Here is a 20,471-nt window from a genome sequence, read left to right on the forward strand (position 1 = left end):
AAGGATAAATGATGTTATTTATTGGTGGGGGACAACTGCTGGGACCTGCACCGATCTGCAGAATGTGGAGCTTTCCTCCCCATTAGCACAGAGCGGCATGTGCGACTCGACCACTGATCCATTCATTATCTAAGGGGCTGCACTTGACTTCTTCTTGAAGCCCAAAAAGAATGGGGGAATGTAGCTGCCGTCAGGTATACCACCTGCTGCTCTATATTACAATGGGGATAATAGTGTCCCGTCAGGGATAAAAGTTCCCCGTTCTTCCAGTCAGTGCGGTTTCCAATGCTCGGATTCCACCGATCAATCAGATATCACCTGTCTAACCTGTGGATCGGTGATAACTTGTTTTCATCAAAGAACCCCTGTAATATAAACTACCTGAATTGTACAGTACATCCCAGTTATAGTGGCACACAGTAGATGTGGAGGAGCCGTCTGTGTTTTACAGTCGACGCTCCACTATAACAAGGATAATGGCTAACCGGTAATTGCATATAGCTGTAGGGTGGGTCCCTCGGGTCAATTCGCCCCTGTGGGCCCCAGACACCCCAGTCCGACCCTGCTCACCGATGTCTTCCACACTTACCCTCCGTCTGCTCCTTTGTCAGCACAGTGATGGTGACGGTGGCAGAGCTCTGATGACTTGTCGTGTCAGTGACCACCAGCTGAAAGACGTACTCTCCATTCTGAAGATTAGACACTTGAAGGTACTCCGGTTCGTCCTCCATTGGCTGCAGGGAGAGTTAGTTATATCAATAAATGCCATTATATACATGAGATAACAGTGATCCTTCCAGCGTTTAGCTACGCCGCTATGTAAATGAGATCACAGAAGACGACCTCTATAATAAAATTATTAAAAGACAAGAGGCAAAGTGAGACTTATTCAGTGCTGGCTGTAGAACAAGTTAACTAAGAAATCATCAGTGAGCTCGTTCTGACAGTTTGAGGGGAGTGTTTGTAACCCTTTCTGAGCTCCTCTCAGCTGATTAATAACCACCGGCTACATTTAATGAATCTGCCGGAAACACAGAGCCCGGAAAAGTCAAAGTGCAACATTTTTAATCTAACCAAAATTGTAAAAATTATTTTTTAGACCCAAATATATGCATTTAGCTAAACTGAATAGTTTGTTCACTTTTTGGGGATACATTTATCTAACTTCTATATAGTGAGATGAAAGCACAAACATCCCCTTCAAGCCACTGAGCAATTACAGTCTTCCAGGTAGCCAGAATCGTAGTTAGGGGGTCACAGATTAAGTAGCACACGAGTCCAAAATGCTGCTGTGCCGCATATGAAGAGACTCGTACCGTTAAAGCTGCCACATGGACACGGGAAATAATAGACTGGAGATGTTCATTGGCATCTATGGGAGAGTCGAGACAGGCACCTGCACAGAGGTCATCCGCTATTGTGAATGGTGGACCTATGTATGGGCGTGAGGTCATCCTGGCTCTGATGACAATGAGACTGCTGAAAAATTATCCATAGCCAACAGGGATTGACAGCCTATATTTAGGCCTAGTGGACAGAGGTTTTCGGGTAAAAACAAATCATCTCTTATCAGCTGTAACTTCTGTACTTGTATTTCCCTTAATATAGAAGCAGAACCACTAAGAATTGAGACAAACTTGTTCTTCATGAGATTCCCGGAAGGAGAGTGCACCAAGCTGTGGTGTAACGGAGGTTCTGCTTGTGGCACCAAATCTGTGTCCGGTATAGACAGACATCCTCTAGACAGCGGACAACCACAGAAGAGCGGTTTACACTTCTTCCTTTGTTTTTTCCTGTCTCCATCTTATCACTTCTGCTGTGAAGTGGAGAACACAAGACTAGATACCTCACACTGCTCTGCTTCACCACCTCCAAACCACGGCTTGCGATAATCATGGGTCTACGTTGTTTGAATTTATTCCTTTTATTTTCCATTATGTGTCAGGGATTTTTACCTGATGGACAACTTCAGGATCCCCAGAAAGCAGACTCCATTCATAAGTCACAATGCCTTCTTTATCCCAGCTCTCCTTCCCGCTCAAGGTCACCTCCTGGTTGGGCTGAATCTTCACATCTCCGCTGACTCGGGCTATCGGAGAATCATCCTCTCCTACAGGAAAGATGGTTAAACAGATACATTAGAAGGTATAATGTGCAACCTTAACAGGAAATTAACTTACATTTTGATTGTCAAGTCTGAAAATATCCTCACAAAACAGAAAAAACTTTTATATAGGCTCTGTTCGCTATAATAATAATAAAACAAAATAAAATACATTCTAATCACTACATCTTGGAATAATAATAAGTTCCACGATTGGATGTGTTTAAATAAAATGTTCCTGTGCTGAGATAATCTTATAAATGTGCCCCTGCTGTGTACTGTGTAATGGCTGTGTCTGACCGTGCAGGGACATGGTCTGATCATACCACATCTCCTGGGCAGGGGAGGAAGAAAGAGTATACAGACAGGACAGCCCGGGATCACAGCTGCGAGGTGCTGCCTTCTGTGAGGTAAAACCTGTTTACGAGCACAAAGGTTTTACCTCACAGAAAGCAGCAGCTTTGATCCCCTGCTGTAATGTCAGTACACTGTCCCCTCCTGCCCAGGAGCTGTGGTATGATCAGACCATGTTCCTGCACGGTCAGACACAGCCATTACACAGTACACAGCAGGGGCACATTTATAAGATTATCTCAGCACAGGAACATTTTATTTAATACACATCCAATTGTGGAACTTATTATTATTCCATGATGTAGTGATTAAAATGAGCTTTGTTCTTGGGAAAACCCCAAAAAAGAAAAAAAAAAATACACACACACACACACACACACACACACACACACAATTACCCTCCCCATATCCAGTGTCCATGGTCTCCAACAGTGCTGCAGCCTTGAATTTACTAGTTACATCATTTTGGGGGACCCACGTTCCCATGGTGAGCTTTTAAGGTTGCAGAATTTCTGCACCCATTATGTAAATTAGGTTACTTGCTTTTTTCGTTGCGTTTTATTGACATGGCGTTTGTCTCTTTTTGGTGTAACGTGTTAAATAAAGCCACTTTGTTTTTGATACTTCCTGGCATTTGGCTTTGACAAACCTTTATGGATAGAGTCATGTGCGAATTCCATGCCTTTCCACTGCTGAAACGCAGTAAAGAACACACGTGCGTCTTTTACCTGCGGATTTTCCGAATCTAATACAAGTCTATAGGAAATTAAGCAGCGTACCCGCAAGAGAAGCGGATACGTTGCAGAATTGAAACTCGCACCGCAGGTCAGTTTACACTGAGTTAAAAGGGAAGCACAATGGGCAGGAGATTTCTAGAAATCACATCCACTTTGCTGGAGCTGTTTGATGCAACAAAACTACACCTCGTCATTATTCCTACAACATGGTGGTAAGATTTTTTCCCCCACAGATGACATTTCTCACCTACTCACTAGAACAGAAGGTAAAATGATTAATTGGCCTCCACCAATCATTAGAATGGGAGACCCAAGCTTCATCTTCCCCCTCTCTGGACGAGCCCTGGAGCAGAACTTTATATAGGGTGGTGGTATTGGATATCCAGCGACTATGGACCAACTACATACCTGGCCTGGAAATAGGATCAGGGGATGGTTGAGGAACATGTGGAAGCATGTGGACTTTATTGGCCTGTTCCTGTCTCTGAAGACAACAATCGTGTAATACGTAGAATTAGGTCATGCATTTTACATATATGTAGTATAATGTGAACCATGTACTGTGGTTTAGTGTATGTTGTAACTAGGCTGTAATAGGGAATATTATAAGTATTGTTAATATGGAAATGTGAAGTATAATATGCATGATGTTTAACAATGTATAAAGTTGATATCATGTATTTTAGATCGGATATAGACCAAATTACAACTGAAGAACAAACACAGAATTTTTATTTAAATATACATATACACATACAAATAATAAAAAAGCACCTCCAAACTGTGAGGGACTATAGGTTGCATCTAATCCAAGGTGTATATTTGCATGGGATATCCTGCTACTGTTGAGTGTACTGAAATACAGATGTTACCCTGTATGTTTAATCCTCAGGCAAGTGTCAATACTGGTAATCATATGATGTATAGTGGTAACATACCGCTGCAAAAGTCCAATGTTAACACCGGCGTGATGCAGAGTCCCTCAACCCCTACGCGCGTTTCATCATCTGACTTCCTCAGGGAGTGTCAACGGACGATGAAAAGTGCGTAGGGGTTGAGGGACTGCATCAAAGCCATAAACTGCAACAGATACTGTATATGAAGCCCTCGGCTGATGCACATTTCTCGCGGTGGCGCTCAGAAGTTCAAAAATGTGCAAAATTAATTAACAAGGGCGGTCCAACTAACAAAGTACCTTTTAATCAATAGATCTTGGAATAATAATAAGTAAATGTATCAAAATTTATAATAATCAAGAATGTAAATGTGTCTAATTTTGAATAAACCTACATGTATGACACAAGAACTAGAAGAATATACCAATATAAAATATATAGTTTTATTATTATCAATTAAAAAAGACTCATGATATATAAAGTGCAAATGGGGGGATACACAACTAAAATGAGGGGGTACCTGGGAAGATCAGTATATTAGTACATGATAAGATTTATGTGCCTGGACATTGTAAGCTTTGAGTACGTTCCATATAATAATTACATAATAATAAAGTGCAATGTGCCCAAATACATTATATAAGACCAACTCAATATACACAAGGTGCCATAGATGTTAATTAAATAAATAAATACCATAAAGATGAGAAGAAAATAATAAATAAAGTGAACCAAGCAATTAGTAAAAATAGGCGTAAGATGTGTACTGACCCAGGTGGCCCCTATCCAACGCGCGTTTCGCCGGAGCTTTGTCGAGGATAAAGACAGAAAGAGGGGAGGAGGTATTTAATGGGAGCCGAGCCAATCACCTGCTGTATTGCAAATATGCACACCTGTGTGTGCTTTGAACCATGGCGCCATGGGAGTGACACTCCTCAGGCAAGTGCCAATACTGGTAATCATATGATGTATAGTGGTAACATACCGCTGAAAAAGTCCAATGTTAACACCGGCGTGATGCAGAGTCCCTCAACCCCTACGCGCGTTTCATCGTCTGACTTCCTCAGGGAGTGTCAACGGACGATGAAAAGTGCGCAGGGGTTGAGGGACTGCATCAAAGCCATAAACTGCAACAGATACTGTATATGAAGCCCTCGGCTGATGCACATTTCTCGCGGTGGCGCTCAGAAGTTCAAAAATGTGCAAAATTAATTAACAAGGGCGGTCCAACTAACAAAGTACATTTTAATCAATAGATCTTGGAATAATAATAAGTTCCACAATTGGATGTGATTAAATAAAATGTTCCTGTGCTGAGATAATCTTATAAATGTTCCCCTGCTGTGTACTGTGTAATGGCTGTGTATGATCATGCTGAAGCATGGTCTGATCATACCACAGCTCCTGGGCAGGAAAAAAAGTGGTGAATGTACACAACAAACTGATTTTTAACTAAATCGCATTCACATTACTGGTACTAAAATCCGCTGTCTATCCAACCTGTATGGACAGAATATAAATGTTGTGTTATATACACTTAAGAAAAATGTTATTGAGCCTTTAAAAGGGAATCTTTCACCACACTTTCTCTATCCTTTCAGAAAGCGGCATGATGTAGGGGCAGAGACCCTGCTTCCAGCGATTTATCACTCACTGGGCTGCTTGCTGCAGAGATAAAGAGCTGCAGATGCTGGTGAACCCATCGTATTATACAGACCCCCGGTGAGTCTTCACTCACTTTGGTAGACTAGACACTAGATATAACCACACACCGAGATACTGCAGGGAAATTTGCTAAACAGTCCGATTCTCAGATGGAAAGATTAGCAATCATTTTAAAGAGTGAACAAGGCCATATTCAGCCAATCAATATAAATCATAAGCAAGCATGGTCTCGTGCTTTCCCAGCATGATGACTTTTCTCCATATGCCATTGTAGGCAAAAGAAGTCTAAGGTGGCAATCCATATTAGGTTAAAGAAAATCTGTCAGAATATTTTTGCTATGTAATCTGGGTGCAGAATGATATAGGGTCTGAGACCATGATTCCAGTAATGTATCACTTGTTGATATGCTTGCTGTCATTTTGATACAATCACAGTTCTCTCTGCTGCAGATCTAGCAGAGCTCAGAATGCCGAGACCTGTATAACCCTGCCCCTGTCACTGATTGGCAGGTGTGTACACTGTGCATAGGCAAAAACCTCCTAATCAGGAATGGTGTAATGGATGGACTAGGAGGTGCGAGACACTTAGCCCTGTAGTAATAACATAGTAACATAGTTTGTAAAGCCGAATAAAGACTTGCGTCCATCAAGTTCGACCTGTTAGTTCTGTAATTGCTAAAGTTGATCCAGAGGAGGGCAAAAACCCCAAATGATTTAGCCAATCTTCACCTGAGGAAAAATTTCCTCCCGACTCTGAAACCAGCAGTCAGAATAAATCCCTGTATCAACCTACTATTTTATTTTATTTTTAAGTATACGCTGAAATCTGCCTGGTATCTAGAAATGCATCCAGTCCCCGCTTGAACTGGTGTAGTGAATCCGACATTACCGTCTCCTCACTCAGTGAATTCCATATTCTCACTGCTCTTACCGTAAAGAACCCCTTCCTATGCTGGTGCTGAAACCTTTTCTCTTCCAGTCTTAGTGAGTGCCCTCTTGTTACCGTAATATCCCTCCTTTTGAACAAATCCCGGGCAAGGTCTCTATACTGTCCCCTAACATATTTGTACACATTTATTATGTCCCCCCTCAACCTTCTCTTTTCCAGGCTGAATAGTCCTAGTTTTGCCAACCTCTCTGGGTATTGCAGTCCCTCCATTCCCTTTATTAATTTTGTTGCCCTCCTTTGTACCTTTTCAAGCTCATTTATATCCTTTCTATATATTGGGGCCCATAACTGAGCACAGTATTCCAAGTGTGGTCTGACCAGTGCTTTGTACAGTGGAAGAACAATGTTCTCATCCTTTGCAGCTATACCTCTTCTGATACATCCCATTACCCTGTTTGCCCTTACAGCAGCGGCCTGACTTTGGGCACTCCAATTTAGTTTGCTATCAATCAAGATGCCCAAGTCCTTCTCCATCTCTGAATTCCCCAATGATTTCTCATTCAGTGAGTACTGGTGACTTCCATTTTTCCTTCCCATATGTATGACCTTACATTTCTCCTCGTTAAACCTCATTTGCCATTTAATGCTCCACCTACCCAGCTTATCCAAGTCCCTCTGTAGGTCTGCACTGTCCTCTTTTGTATTAATTGTTTTACATAACTTTGTGTCATCTGCAAATATTGATATTTTACTATTTATCCCGTTGACTATGTCGTTAATAAAGATATTAAATAACATTGGGCCTAGTACAGACCCCTGTGGTACCCCACTAGTGACGCTTACCCAATCTGAGAATATTCCATTTATAACCACCCTCTGCCTTCTATCCTTTAGCCAGTTAGCTACCCACTTGCAGACATTTTCCCCCAGCCCCATCATTCTCATTTTGTATACCAACCTATTATGTGGCACGCTATCGAACGCTTTTGAGAAGTCGAGATACACGACATCCACTGGTTCCCCCTGATCTACTCGAGAGCTAACCTCCTCGTAGAAGTCAATCAGGTTTGTTTGGCAGGAGCGATTCCTCATGAATCCATGTTGGTTCGGGATTAAAAGATTATTAGCATCAAGATGCTCCATGATTGCCTCTTTAACCCCTTAAGCCCCGCGGGTGGTTTGCACGTTAATGACCAGGCCAATTTTTACAATTCTGACCACTGTCACTTTATGAGGTAATTACTCTGGAACGCTTCACCGGATCCCCCTGATTCTGAGATTGTTTTTTCGTGACATATTGTACTTCATGATTGTGGAAAAATTTCTTCGATATCACTTGCGTTTATTTGTGAAAAAAAACGGAAATTTGGCGAAAATTTTGAAAATTTTGCAATTTTCAAAATTTGAATTTTTAAGCCCTGAAATCAGAGAGATATGTCACACAAAAGAGTTAATAAATAACATTTCCCACATGTTTACTTTACATCAGCACAATTTTGGAACCAAAATTTTTTTTTGTTAGGGAGCTATAAGGGTTAAAAGTTGACCAGCGATTTCTCATTTTTCCAACAAAATTTACAAAACCATTTTTTTTTAGGGACCACATCACATTTGAAGTCACTTTGAGAGGTCTTTATGACAGAAAATACCCAAAAGTGACACCATTCTAAAAACTGCACCCCTCAAGGTGCTCAAAACCACATTCAAGAACTTTATTAACCCTTCAGGTGCTTCACAGGAATTTTTGGAATGTGGAAGAAAAAAATGAACATTTAACTTTTTTCAAAAAAATGTTACTTTAGACCCATTTTTTTTTTTTTATTTTCACAGGGGTAACAAGAAAAAATGGACCCCAAAATTTGTTGTGCAATTTCCCCTGGGCACGCAGATACCCAATATTTGGGGAAAAAACACTGTTTGGGCGCACGGCAGGGCTCGGAAGGGAAGGAGCGCCATTTGACTTTTTGATTGTAAAATTTGCTTGAATAATTAGCGGATACCATGTTGCATTTAGAGAGTCCCTGTGTGCCCAAACATTGGAGCTCCCCCACAAGTGACCCCATTTTGGAAACTAGACCCCCCAAGGCACCTTTATAGATGCATAGTGAGCACTTGGAACCCCCAGGTGCTTCACAAATTGATTCATAAAAATGAAAAAGTGTTGTTTTTTTTCACTTTTTCATTTTTACGAATCAATTTGTGAAGCACCTGGGGGTTCCAAGTGCTCACTATGCATCTAGATAGGTGCCTTGGGGGGTCTAGTTTCCAAAATGGGGTCACTTGTTGGGGAGCTCCAATGTTTGGACACACAGGGGCTCTCCAAACGCAACATGGCGTCCGCTAACAATTTGAGCCGATTTTCCATTCAATTTGTTAGCGGACACCATGTCGCGTTTGGAGAGCCCGTGATGTGCCTAAACAGTGGAGCTCCCCCACAAGTGTCCCCATTTTGGAAACTATACCCCTCAAGGATTTTATTAAGGTGTATAGTGAACATTTTGAACTCAGAGGTACGGCACAGAATTTGTTTACATTAGGTCATCATATTGAATAAGTTGTCATTATTCTTGAGCGCAAGTGCTCGCTACTTGAGTTTGCATCGGGTACTCAGGTATGCACCATGTACAGCGTGTGCTCGAGTGACATGCTCGAGTCCCTGCTCCGCATGTTTCACGGTTATTACACACCCAAAAAAAAACATGCGGGGATCGCTCGTGCATGGCAGGCAATCCCCGTAAAGTTTTTTGGCCGCGAAGCATATGGGGCAGAGACTCGAGCATGTCACTCAAATACCCACGATACTCAATGCATACCAGAGCACCCGATGCAAACTCAAGTAGCGAGCACTTGCTCTCAACACTAGTCGCCATATCGTCATCTTTTTTTCTTACTTTTGAAAAAAATCCCAACCCCAGCCCTAGCCCCAGCACAACCCTAGCCCCAAACCCAAGAGTTTATTTTTGACGCCGTTCCTTGTGCGGTATAAGTGATTAGACGACCTTATTCTTCGGGTCGGTGTGATTACAGCAATGCCAGAATCATATGGGGTTTTTATGACTGACAGCTGTCACACACTAAAAGACGCATTTTTTATAAAATCTAGTTTTTGCATCGCCATATTTTGAGAGCTGTAATTTTTCCAGATTTTGGCAGACAGTCATGTGATGGCTTGTTTTTTGCGGGATGAGTTGACGTTGTTATTGGTGCCATTTTCAGGCATGTGACATTTTTTGATCGCTTTCTATTCCGATTTTTGGGAGGCAGAATAAACAAAAACCAACAATTCAGGAATTGTTTTTTTTTTTTTTTTTTTTTTTTAAATTCTGTTCCGCGTGTGGTAAAATTGATGAGGTAGCTTTATTCTTCGGGTCAGTACGTTTACAGCGGTACCACATTTGTATCATTTTTCTATGTTTTGGCGCTTATACACAATAAAAGCTATTTTATAGAAAAAAATATTTTTTAGCATCGCTTTATTCTGAGAGCTATAACTTTTTTATTTTTCGGCTGATGGAGCTGTATGGTGGCTTGTTTTTTGCGGGACTAGATGACGTTTTCAGCGGTATCATTTTTATTTATATGCGTCTTTTTGTTTGTGTGTTATTCCACTTTTTGTTTGGCGGTATGGTGATAAAGCATTGTTTTTTGCTTCGTTTTTTTTTTTTTTTTTAACCGTGTTCACTGAAGGGGTTAACTAGTGGGACAGTTTTATAGGTCAGGTTGTTCCGGACGCGGCGATACCAAATATGTGTACTTTTATTGTTTTTTTTTATAATAATATTTATTGATGGGTACATTTTTATTTTTGGTGTATTTTTTTTATTTTTTTTATAATATTTTTGCACTTTTTTTTTTTTTTTTTTTTTTCCACTTTCACACAGTTTATACACTTTATTACTTTGTCCCACTCTGGGACTTTCACTTTTTTTTTTCTGATCGCCTGCATGGCACAGGAATGAAGCACCATCCCTATGCCATGAAGGCTGTCAGAAGTGCACAGTGTGAAGATTGCTTGGAGATGCACTGCACATGTTCAAACAATCTTCCTGCTGTCTGGTGACCCGGTTGCGCTGGAAGCCGGAAGAGGAGGCGAGTATCGGCGATCACCTCCCCTTGCCCCCGTAATGCCGCGATCGACTTCGATCGACTTCGATCGCAGCATCGCAGGGGTTAATGTGCTGGGAGCGGTGCAGAACCGCTCCCTGCACATAGTACCGGGTGTCAGCTGTGACAATCAGCTGACACCCGGCGGCGATCGCGCCCGCACAGCCTGTGTGCGCGCGCGATCGCCATGACATACTAATACGGGTCTGGCTCTTAAGTCCTAGGGCACAGACGCGTATTAGTACGGCAAATGTTGTTAAGGGGTTAATGAAGCTTTCAAAAATTTTGCCCACAACGGACGTCAGACTCACCGGCCGATAGTTTCCGGTGTCACTTTTCGCTCCCTTTTTGAATATTGCCACTACATTCGCCTGTCGCCAATCAAGTGGTACAGACCCAGTCTCAACAGAGTCCTTAAATATAAGATATAACGGTCTGTCTATCACATTACTTAGTTCCCTTAGTACTCGTGGGTGTATGCCATCAGGTCCTGGTGATTTGTTTATTTTAATGTTACTGAGGCGTTTCTGTACCCCAGCTTGGGTTAGATTTGTCATACTTAGTGGAGGATTAAGCTTGTCACTTCTCATTTCTCCTGTTAGTTCTATTTCCTTTGTGAAAGTTGTCGAAAAAAAATTAATAGATTAGCTTTATCCTCATCTTTCTCTATGATTTTGCCTTCCTCACTTTTTATCGGTCCAATATTATCCGATTTAATCCTTTTACTATTTATATACGTAAAGAACAGTTTGGGATTTGATCTACTTTCCCTAGCAATACGTTTCTCTGTTTCCTCCTTCGCTATTTTTATTTGTTTTTTACAGGTTCTCGTTTTTTCCTTGTAACACATTAGTGCCTCCTTACTGTTTTCCTGTTTTAATCGCTTGAATGCCTCTTTTTTGCTATTTAACGCCCCTTTTACGTTCTTGTTCAACCATATTGGTTTCCTCTTATTTCTGGCCCTTTTATTCCCATACGGTATATACCTCTCGCACTGAGTATTCAGAATTCTTTTGAAGGTTTCCCATTTACTATTCGTATTCCATTGATTAAGAACTTTGTCCCAGTCAATAAGTTGAAGGTTTTCTTTCAGCTGATCAAACTTCGCCCTCCTAAAGTTTAATGTTTTTGTTGTTCCCTTATTGATAACCCTACTGAAGGGCATTTTGAAGTCGATAATATTATGATCGCTATTACCTAGGTGCCCCCCTATCTGTACCTCAGTTATTCTATCAGGCCTATTAGTCAATATTAAGTCCAACACGGCCTTCCCTCTCGTTGGTTCCTGCACTAGTTGGGAGAGATAATTATCCTTAATATTTGTCAAGAACCTTTTTCCTTTCTGAGATCTACAGGTTTCTGTTTCCCAGTCAATATCCGGGTAGTTGAAATCCCCCATTACAATCACTTCATTATGTTTTGCTACTTTGTCTATTTGTCCTAATAGCAGTTTCTCATTCTCCTCTGTTATATTTGGTGGCTTATAGCAGACCCCCAGTAATATTTTATTATTATTTTTTGCCCCCTCTATCTCTACCCACATGGACTCGACCCCCTCTTCTCCCTCTCCTATATCTTCCCTTAGTCTGGGTTTTAGACATGACTTTACATATAAGCAGACTCCTCAGCCTTTCCCCTGTTTCCGGTCCCTTCTAAATAAACTATAATCTAATAAATTTACCGCCCAGTCGTAGCTATCGTCTAGCCAAGTCTCTGTTATACCTACGATGTCATACCTCTCCTCCGATATAAGCGCCCGCAGCTCATCCGCCTTATTGGTCAGGCTTCTTGCGTTGGTCAGCATGCAAGATAAAACTTTGGGGTTATTTAGCATCCTAATAATCTCCTGCTGATTAAACACTGGATTTTATTTACCAGCAAAACACAGCCTAGTAAGTGACATAGCTGTAATCAGGGTCTCTGCCCCTACATCATGCTGCTCTCAGATTACATGGTAAAAACCTTTAAAAGTTGGCTAAACCTCTTGACTTGAGCAGGAGAGGCCTAAAAAGAGAAAATAATTCAATCCAAGCTGGGTTGTTTTTTTTTACCTCATGTAACGATACATAGTCACCTTTACTTGCTAAAAGCAGCCAATAAGGTTTTCCAGTTTGTTTGTTTTATAGGTATAGGCAGACTACAACATGAACCGTACTTGCCCCATCGCTCCCCATCTGTCACTGTTTCCGTGGATATGATTGCACAGCCTTGACTTCAAGACATATAAAACATGACCGCTGCAGACAACCACTGGGCTCAATAGTCATGCCAATGTAGCTATAATCTGACTGCTTCCACAAGACTGCCTGCAAAAAAATTGCTTTAACACCAAGATTTGTCTATTGGTGAAGCTGAATGTCCAGTGTGAAACTAGCCTTGTTGGAACATTTGCCCTTCTTGTAGACAAAAAAAAAAAAAAGTAAAATAAAACCTACTACGCGCACGTGTGTAAAATTAGAGGGACAAGTATGTCCAGTTCCTTATGGTTGCCATACAACCCTGTTCTGGAATATAAGGGCGAATATAGGTAATTGTTCCATCTAAGCGCTCACCTTCCTGCTCTTCCCAGCGATGCTGCAGGTATTTCTTGCTGACGTCCAACGTGACGTAATTGCTGAATCCCTTCTTCCTGAAAAACTTGCACACAAACTCCTGCTTGTAGACGCAGTTGAGGAGGAAACAAGAGTGGATGAGGTCATCGTGTTGGTGGTCTCGGTCCACCAGCGCCACATTGCAAGAAGGTGACCTGCAGCAAGCGGACAGGCAGTCCCTGACCCGGTTCAATGCAGGTGAAGAGAGGAACATGGCTCCGCTGCTCACAGAGTCGTTCAGATCCAGCACGAAATTGGGCATATTGGTAAAATTGTCCAAGCAGCTCTGTCCTTGGAGCTCAGAGCAAACCAGCCAGATAGACGCCACCATGGCGGCAATAGTGACCAGGAGGCGCATCCTGAGGTCAAACAACCACCGAGTGACGAAGACTGGAGACTATGACTTCTGAGGTCAAACTACTACTGAGAAGAAGAGAAGAACAGGGGTACTGGTTTTTATACAAACAGTCCTGCAAGATGTGGAACAACATGTCCACCCACAGGAAACCCACATGTGATGTAAAGAAGGAACATCTGAGTAGTTGTGACAGAAAAGAAGAGAGACTTCAGTCTTCCATACTGCTGTGTATTTAGTATAGATTGCTTTTAGTATATACTGTAGTGTTCCTCTAAACTAATATACTCTTAAAGATTTATTTATTTAGTATAATATGAAAACTAAAAAGACACAACAGGGACAATAGTACAGCAAAATAAACTACTTTAGAGGATTAACAGCAGTTACAATCCACCAGATCATAGACACCTGTAACTAAACATAATTTACAAAGGGCCACCAAAATTGGAGACGTACGTAATAGCCTAGGATGCCATAATGTATCCCTCACATGACCCTGCCTTACAGAGGAGGTAAGCACACCAAAGTCACAAATGGCGCCCCACGCTCAACGAAGGCTGGCCCTGGTGTCACCTAATAGGCCCTAGAAACCTCAGACCACCACCATAATATTGAGGGCCATAAAGAAAAAAGGATTCTACAAAGTTGGATATTTAGTGTAGCATCAATAACTCCACATGTGAATATGGTTCCTCGACGAGTACTCAAGACCGGGCATTCTGAATCCAAAATGTGCCGCATCAATGATCCCATACTGGGCAGATTGTCCCCAGAGAAGATTCCAATATGAAGAACTCCGTTCACAATTCAACCCAGTAGAAAACACAGTATGAAACTCAACTAAGCATAAAATATTAAAGTATTAACCACTCTACACATTTCCCCTTCACCAGAAGATCCTTCAGGAGTAATATACATGACTTTTGGATAGGAGACAGACCTCGACACCATCTTAAAAACAACCATAACTACAGTAAACCTAGACATTGGAATAAATACACAACATTTTGGTTGGCACAATGGCCACAGCTTTATTTAAATCACGGGATTTAAAAAAAAAAAAAAAAAAAAAAAACACAGTAGGAGTCAGGTCAAGTGCTGGAACATTGGGTTTCACAGGTATTGTGACATCCCCAGCTGTCTTACTCCTGTGCATAACCACCATGCTCACCCATGACTGACGCTACCATTACCATATCCTTCAGGTCGGCCACCAAAGCCATGCCTGTTCACCACCATGAGGTTTTATATCCTTTATTCATTTAAATAATTCCACCTTAACTTGTCTGCAACTTACACCTGACTCCTATATATTCATTTCACTTTGGTAAACTTATTAAGTAGGTGCCCTTGCAAAAGCATTGAGGGGAATACATTTGGCAAACTTCCAACTCAAAGAGTCATCCTACAGCGCTCGGGAGGGGAAAGCCCCCTTAGGAGGAAACCTCTAGGGAACCATGGCTGAAGGATTGTCCTTCCCTTGGGCTTAGAAGGTTAATGCTTACATAAACCCTTTATAGCCATAATAAAATTGGACATGGTACAATATATACAATTGCTAATTCAACAAATGCAATAAAGAAGTCATTATTATACAAGTAATTGTTAAATAAAGCGTTGTAGGACAGTGTCAGTAATAGGGAAGGTGATGTTTCCTCCAATTATTCCCAGAAAGAGGGAGAGAGAGATAAGACCATTACATCCTCTATATAAACTCCACCGTCCTCACAGTAAGACACCAGGCACAGACATACTGTGATCCTTCCTCTTAGGCCACGGCCCCACTATCAGTATTTGGTCAGAATTTTTTTTCTCAGGAGTGGGTGATAAAAGGTTATAATAGAAACAAGTGACCCAATTCTGCATTTATCTGATTGCTCATCATCTATTTTGGCTCCAACTCCTGAGAAAAAATACTGACCAAATACTGATAGTGGGGCCGTGGCCTTAAAAGCAGAATCACTCTTGCTTAAAGTCTACACAGTGATACAAACAAAGCTGCAGAAGTTACAGGTCCAACCCTCTCAAAGTCATGTCCACCTCTGCTTTGGGCTCAGGGGTTTCTGTATAATTTAATCTTGTGAATCTTAAATGCTGTTAATCTTCTAAAGATAGTTTATTATATTTAGCTGCACTATTGTCCCTGTTATATGTGGGGTATTATTAGATACTAGTTTTTAAATTATACCCAATAAAAAAAAAAAAAATCATCTTTTTAAGAGTACATTAGCGGAGTTATTATAAGATTGGATGTACTGGTTATATGACTATTCAGTGATTATATACAGTAGTGTGCGCACACGTTAACAGGTGCGTGGATGCAACAGCACAGACCATGAGGAAACCGTGGTACTTAAACTACACACACAGCTACAGGTAGCAAAGAACAACCGTACAGTAAGTGGCACAATCAAATTATATACTCTATATCACAAACACATACACACTCAACTTTATGTCCACGGTTAAAGCTCACCTGTCAGCAGGATTGTGCTTAGTAAACTACATACACTGTCAGGTGGGCGCCATTACACTGAGTAAAATGATACCTTTGTTGATGAAATCCATCCTGTGGTTCTTTTATAATTTTTTATTTTCAGTTCTGCCACAATGATATGCATGCATTCTGGTGTTCTCATTACGCATTCATGTATGCCTGATATGCATGTGCTCTCATTATGTATTCCTATTTGTGACTTGTGACAGGTCACTGTGCTTTCAGTCACCTGCCTTCTGTTTTATACACTGACTGTAATTTCTGTTCAAAAGTGAAAATTGACATCCTCAATATGGCAGCCGCGGCCCATGCAGTAGCATTTTTTGGTTGCCGAGAGATGCCAGTGCGCACGCCATTTTGCTTCAGGAAAAAGAATTTGGGTGCAGCAATATGGTGCCACGCCTGAGCAGCAGCATCTCTCGGTGATGGAGAAATGCTACTGTGCAGGCTCCATTTTGCTAGAGGAATAATAAATTTGCCTGCAGCAATATGGCCCCCGCCACCCTTTCTTGCGCAGTAGCATTTCTCAATCGGCAAGAGATTCTACTGCTCATGCGTGGCGCCATATTGCTGCAACCAAATTCTTTTTCCTGAAGCAAAATGGTGTCCGTGCGTGCGCAGTAGCATCTCAACAGGCAAAAGATGCTACTGCGCATGCGCGGGCCGCGGCGGCCATATTGGGGATGTAAATTTTCAATTTTGAACAGAAATTACACAGGCAATATTTAAAACCGTAGGCAGGTGACAAAGCACAATGACATGTCACAAGGCACAGATAGGAATACATAATGAGAGCACATACATATTATGGCAGAACTGAAAATAAAGATTATAAAAGAATCACAGGACGGATTTCATCATCTAAGGTATCATTTTACTCAGTGTAATGGCGCCCACATGTAGTTTACAAAGAACAATCCTGCGGACAGCTGCACTTTAAAGGGACTACTATCTGAATCCCCAACCTAATAGGTGTCTTTCTCGCTCTCTACTGGGCACTAAAGGGGGTCAACGGTGTTTCCCACTAGGCTGCAGGTCCTGGATGAAATAAGCTACTTGGTACACAGTACACATTTATGCCACAGCTGTCACCTGACCCAATGTCTTCTCCAATCACCTCCCTGTGGGAACATGTACTTCACTCTTGGTACATGGGACATTGTCCTTTTCTAGGGGAAAAATGTGAACACTTTTCTAGTGCATTAATATATCATAGGGGGCAATTTCTCCATCTAGAGGGCACAAAGCTGGCATTAGTATGTGAGGCACTAAGGAGCACGGTTTTGGTATCTACCACTGTGTCACTGTATGGCGGTAATCTCAGTTCTGGTCTTTGTATAGAGATGTACTGTACATTAAGCATGGTCATCTACTGAGGTTCCCCTATACCCATAATTAGGGTGCACCACTGTAGTTGTAGTTAGGAGCCCACTCCGATGTTTCGCCCCCTGAGCTGAACCTCTAGCTACGCTTCTGACGTACTTCCTTCATGGATAGTTATTGAAATTACAGGATGGATAGACATTTATCTACATAGAAAATGCCGGCAGTTCAGACAAGCCTTCATATGAATGCTCATTTCTAATTATAGCTCGATGTAAAACGTCAGCAATTGCCCGACAAAAGGAGAAAAAAAATAATCAATCGTTACTTGACTGGATCATTTCTGAGAAAATCTAAGATTGATATTTATAATAAAAAAAAAAAAAATTTAAAAAAATCTAAAAATATATCTTTTATTGACAGTAGATCGGTGATGCGCTGCTAACATGATATTGCACATGAAGACAGAATGATTGACCCCATCTCTGTCCGTCGGCCTACGTGAATAGTCCAATAAACGACCAACTTAAAGTCATTTTACTATACACTTTATTGATCAAGGGAAATTATAAATTAAATGGCCTGAAATTGACTCATGTAAATGCACCATAAATGATTCCATGTAATGATGCTATACCTTAGCATTTGGGATCCCATCTAATTTTGCCCAGGTCCACAAGGTCTAAAACCAGCCCTCCTTAGATTGAGCCATTGCACAGGTTTGCAAGGGTAAAATCATTTGAAAAATAAGAGTTGATTTTTTTTTATGCTTTCAAATCGCTGAACTCAGTAAAAATAAAATCGAAAAAATTCCACCCCCAACAGTTTCACAAACATTGACTCCATAGACTTTTTCTTGCACCGCACTTTGACCCCTTTGCGTGACCTTTGATGGATGATTTTGGTGTCATTAGATTGGTTAGAAGTGAATGGACGCTGTGCTGCGATTGGCTGCTGTGGGCAGAGAAGATTTTCTTAACCCAGCTTCCAAAGAGCATGGCGGTGTCCAAAGCATCCAATCATAGCATATCTTTCATTTTACATCAGCAGTATAAGAAATGAAAGCTGCGCTGTGATTGGTTGTTATGGGGAGCAAAGACAGATTTTCTTTTAGACAGAGGTCATAAGAGTGTGGTGGTTCTGTCTAGCATGATTCCTTTTAGTATTTAGTGGATTAAGATTTTGTTTCCAACAATATGATCGAAATGGCTACAAGGGGTGTTCAACTTTTGGGGTTGTTTTGTAGTGAAGAGACAACGAAGGAACATTACTGACTTCGCTAGAAAAGTGTATTGTGCATACTTAGGTGTAAAACTAGATGATCAGTTCAAGTTGTGAGCTCCACATGTAGCGAGTTCTGTTTGTGGAGAAGAACTACGACAGTGGTCTAAAAAGGGAAGAAAGCTTTTGTTTTGGCGTGCCTATGATCTGGAGGGAACCTCAACGTCATAGTGATGACTGCTACTTTTGTAGGTGTAACGTGGAGGGATTAAACCTTAAAAATAACAAGGAAATTATATACCCCTACCTCCCATCAGCAATTCACCCTGGGCCTCACGGTCCAGGAATACCTGTCCCTTCATCTCCGGAGAAACTTGGAAGATACCCCTGATTCAGAACATGAAGAGCAGGATTCTGATGAAGATTTTCACCTTGGTCCTAACGAGCCACTGCTTTTTACACAGCTCAAATTAAATTTAGTCAGGGACTTGCACCTTCCTAAACATTCTGCAGAACTTTTAGGCTCTAGACTAAAAAGGAAAAGAGCCTTCTAGCTCCTGGTACCTGTTTTTCATGGTACAGAAGCAGACAAAAGAAATTCCTTCCATACTTTTCGCAAGACAGTTCTCTACTGTATTGCAGTGATGTTCCATGGAAAAGTTTTTAACATTGAGTACAATGTGAGCGAATGGAGACTCTTTATTGAGTCATCCAAAAAAAATCTGAAAGCTGTGCTATTGCACAATGTATGCTTCAGTGCCCAAAGGGCATTCTATGCAACTGAAGGAAAGCTATGATAATTTAGACTTCATTCTCAAAAACAACTGAGGATCAAGGATGCTCAATATGTGGTCACCTGAAAATTCTCTTTGCTCCTTGGGCAGCAAGGAGGATACACAAAGTACCCATGCTTTCTGTGTGAATGGGACAGCCGGGATAAGACTCATCACTGGAGCCAAAAAAGTTGGCCAACGAGAACATCTTTGAAACCTGGACTCAAAAATATAGTTGTGGAAAGTTTAGTTGATGCCAATAAAGTTCTCCTGCCACCACTCCTCATTAAGCTTGTGACGTGCCCCCTGGGGCCGTGGTTTACTCGGTAGCCGGGCAGGTCCTTTTCTGGGGTAGTCACAGCGGCAGTGACCTGGTCCGTGGCCCCGGGCGGTCAACATTAAAGAAAAAGGGGAATAAAGTTTTTTGGATAATGTTCGTGATGCCACCTGTGGTATGCGGCTATATGGGGCCGCCGCTGTGGTGCAGATCCACTGGAGCGGATTCTGCTCTCCACGAGCAGAGATAAGCTCCAGGGCAGTATATGGTGATTTTTAAAGGTAGATGTCGGCAGGGACAGTGTAGTGCCAGAGCTGGTGACGCAGTAATTAATGAAGGACACAGTGGGGTGCAGTCTTCAGGCTTTACTTACAGTTGTTAAGCTGCTCCAAGTTACAATGGCCAGGTTATAACCACCCACGTCATGCTGTGTCCTCCAGGGAAGTGATCCAGCCAACTCTCAGGTATCTTGGAAGCACTTGAACGGGACCCCTGTCTGTGTACCTCTCCAGGTCGTCTCTCTGCACTGGCTCTCGCCCTCCCGCCCTGCGCCTCACACCCAGTGTCCCAAGCCAGTGGCCACAGGCCTTGTCGGGCGACGTCCTCTTTGTCCCCTTCGTCCTCTATGGCCACCTTTTCGGCGATTAGGTGTGGCTACAGCATCTGAAAAGCTGCAACCTCC

The 20,471-nt window shown here is 41.8% G+C and overlaps 1 protein-coding gene across 2 annotated transcripts in view; it reads right to left on the reverse strand.

The window, feature by feature from the left end:
* The window catches only part of SPINT1 (serine peptidase inhibitor, Kunitz type 1), a 60,679-nt gene that overhangs the window by 27,455 nt on the left and 12,753 nt on the right, over positions 1-20,471 (reverse strand). The window contains exons 1-3 of one of the 2 annotated variants that reach the window (XM_073639120.1): positions 13,302-13,766; positions 1,956-2,110; positions 590-734 (exon numbers count right to left, since the gene is read on the reverse strand). In XM_073639120.1, coding sequence (XP_073495221.1) covers positions 590-734; positions 1,956-2,110; positions 13,302-13,698 — 697 coding nt within the window. In that variant the 5' untranslated portion in view covers positions 13,699-13,766. Of the gene's footprint in view, positions 1-589; positions 735-1,955; positions 2,111-13,301; positions 13,767-20,471 lie in introns of those variants that run through there. The other variant, XM_073639122.1, reaches the window with a different exon arrangement.

This window comes from Phyllobates terribilis, unplaced genomic scaffold, assembly GCF_046119375.1.
Source record: "Phyllobates terribilis strain yellow unplaced genomic scaffold, ASM4611937v1 Scaffold_7__3_contigs__length_470593459, whole genome shotgun sequence".
NCBI classification, from domain to species: domain Eukaryota; kingdom Metazoa; phylum Chordata; class Amphibia; order Anura; family Dendrobatidae; genus Phyllobates; species Phyllobates terribilis.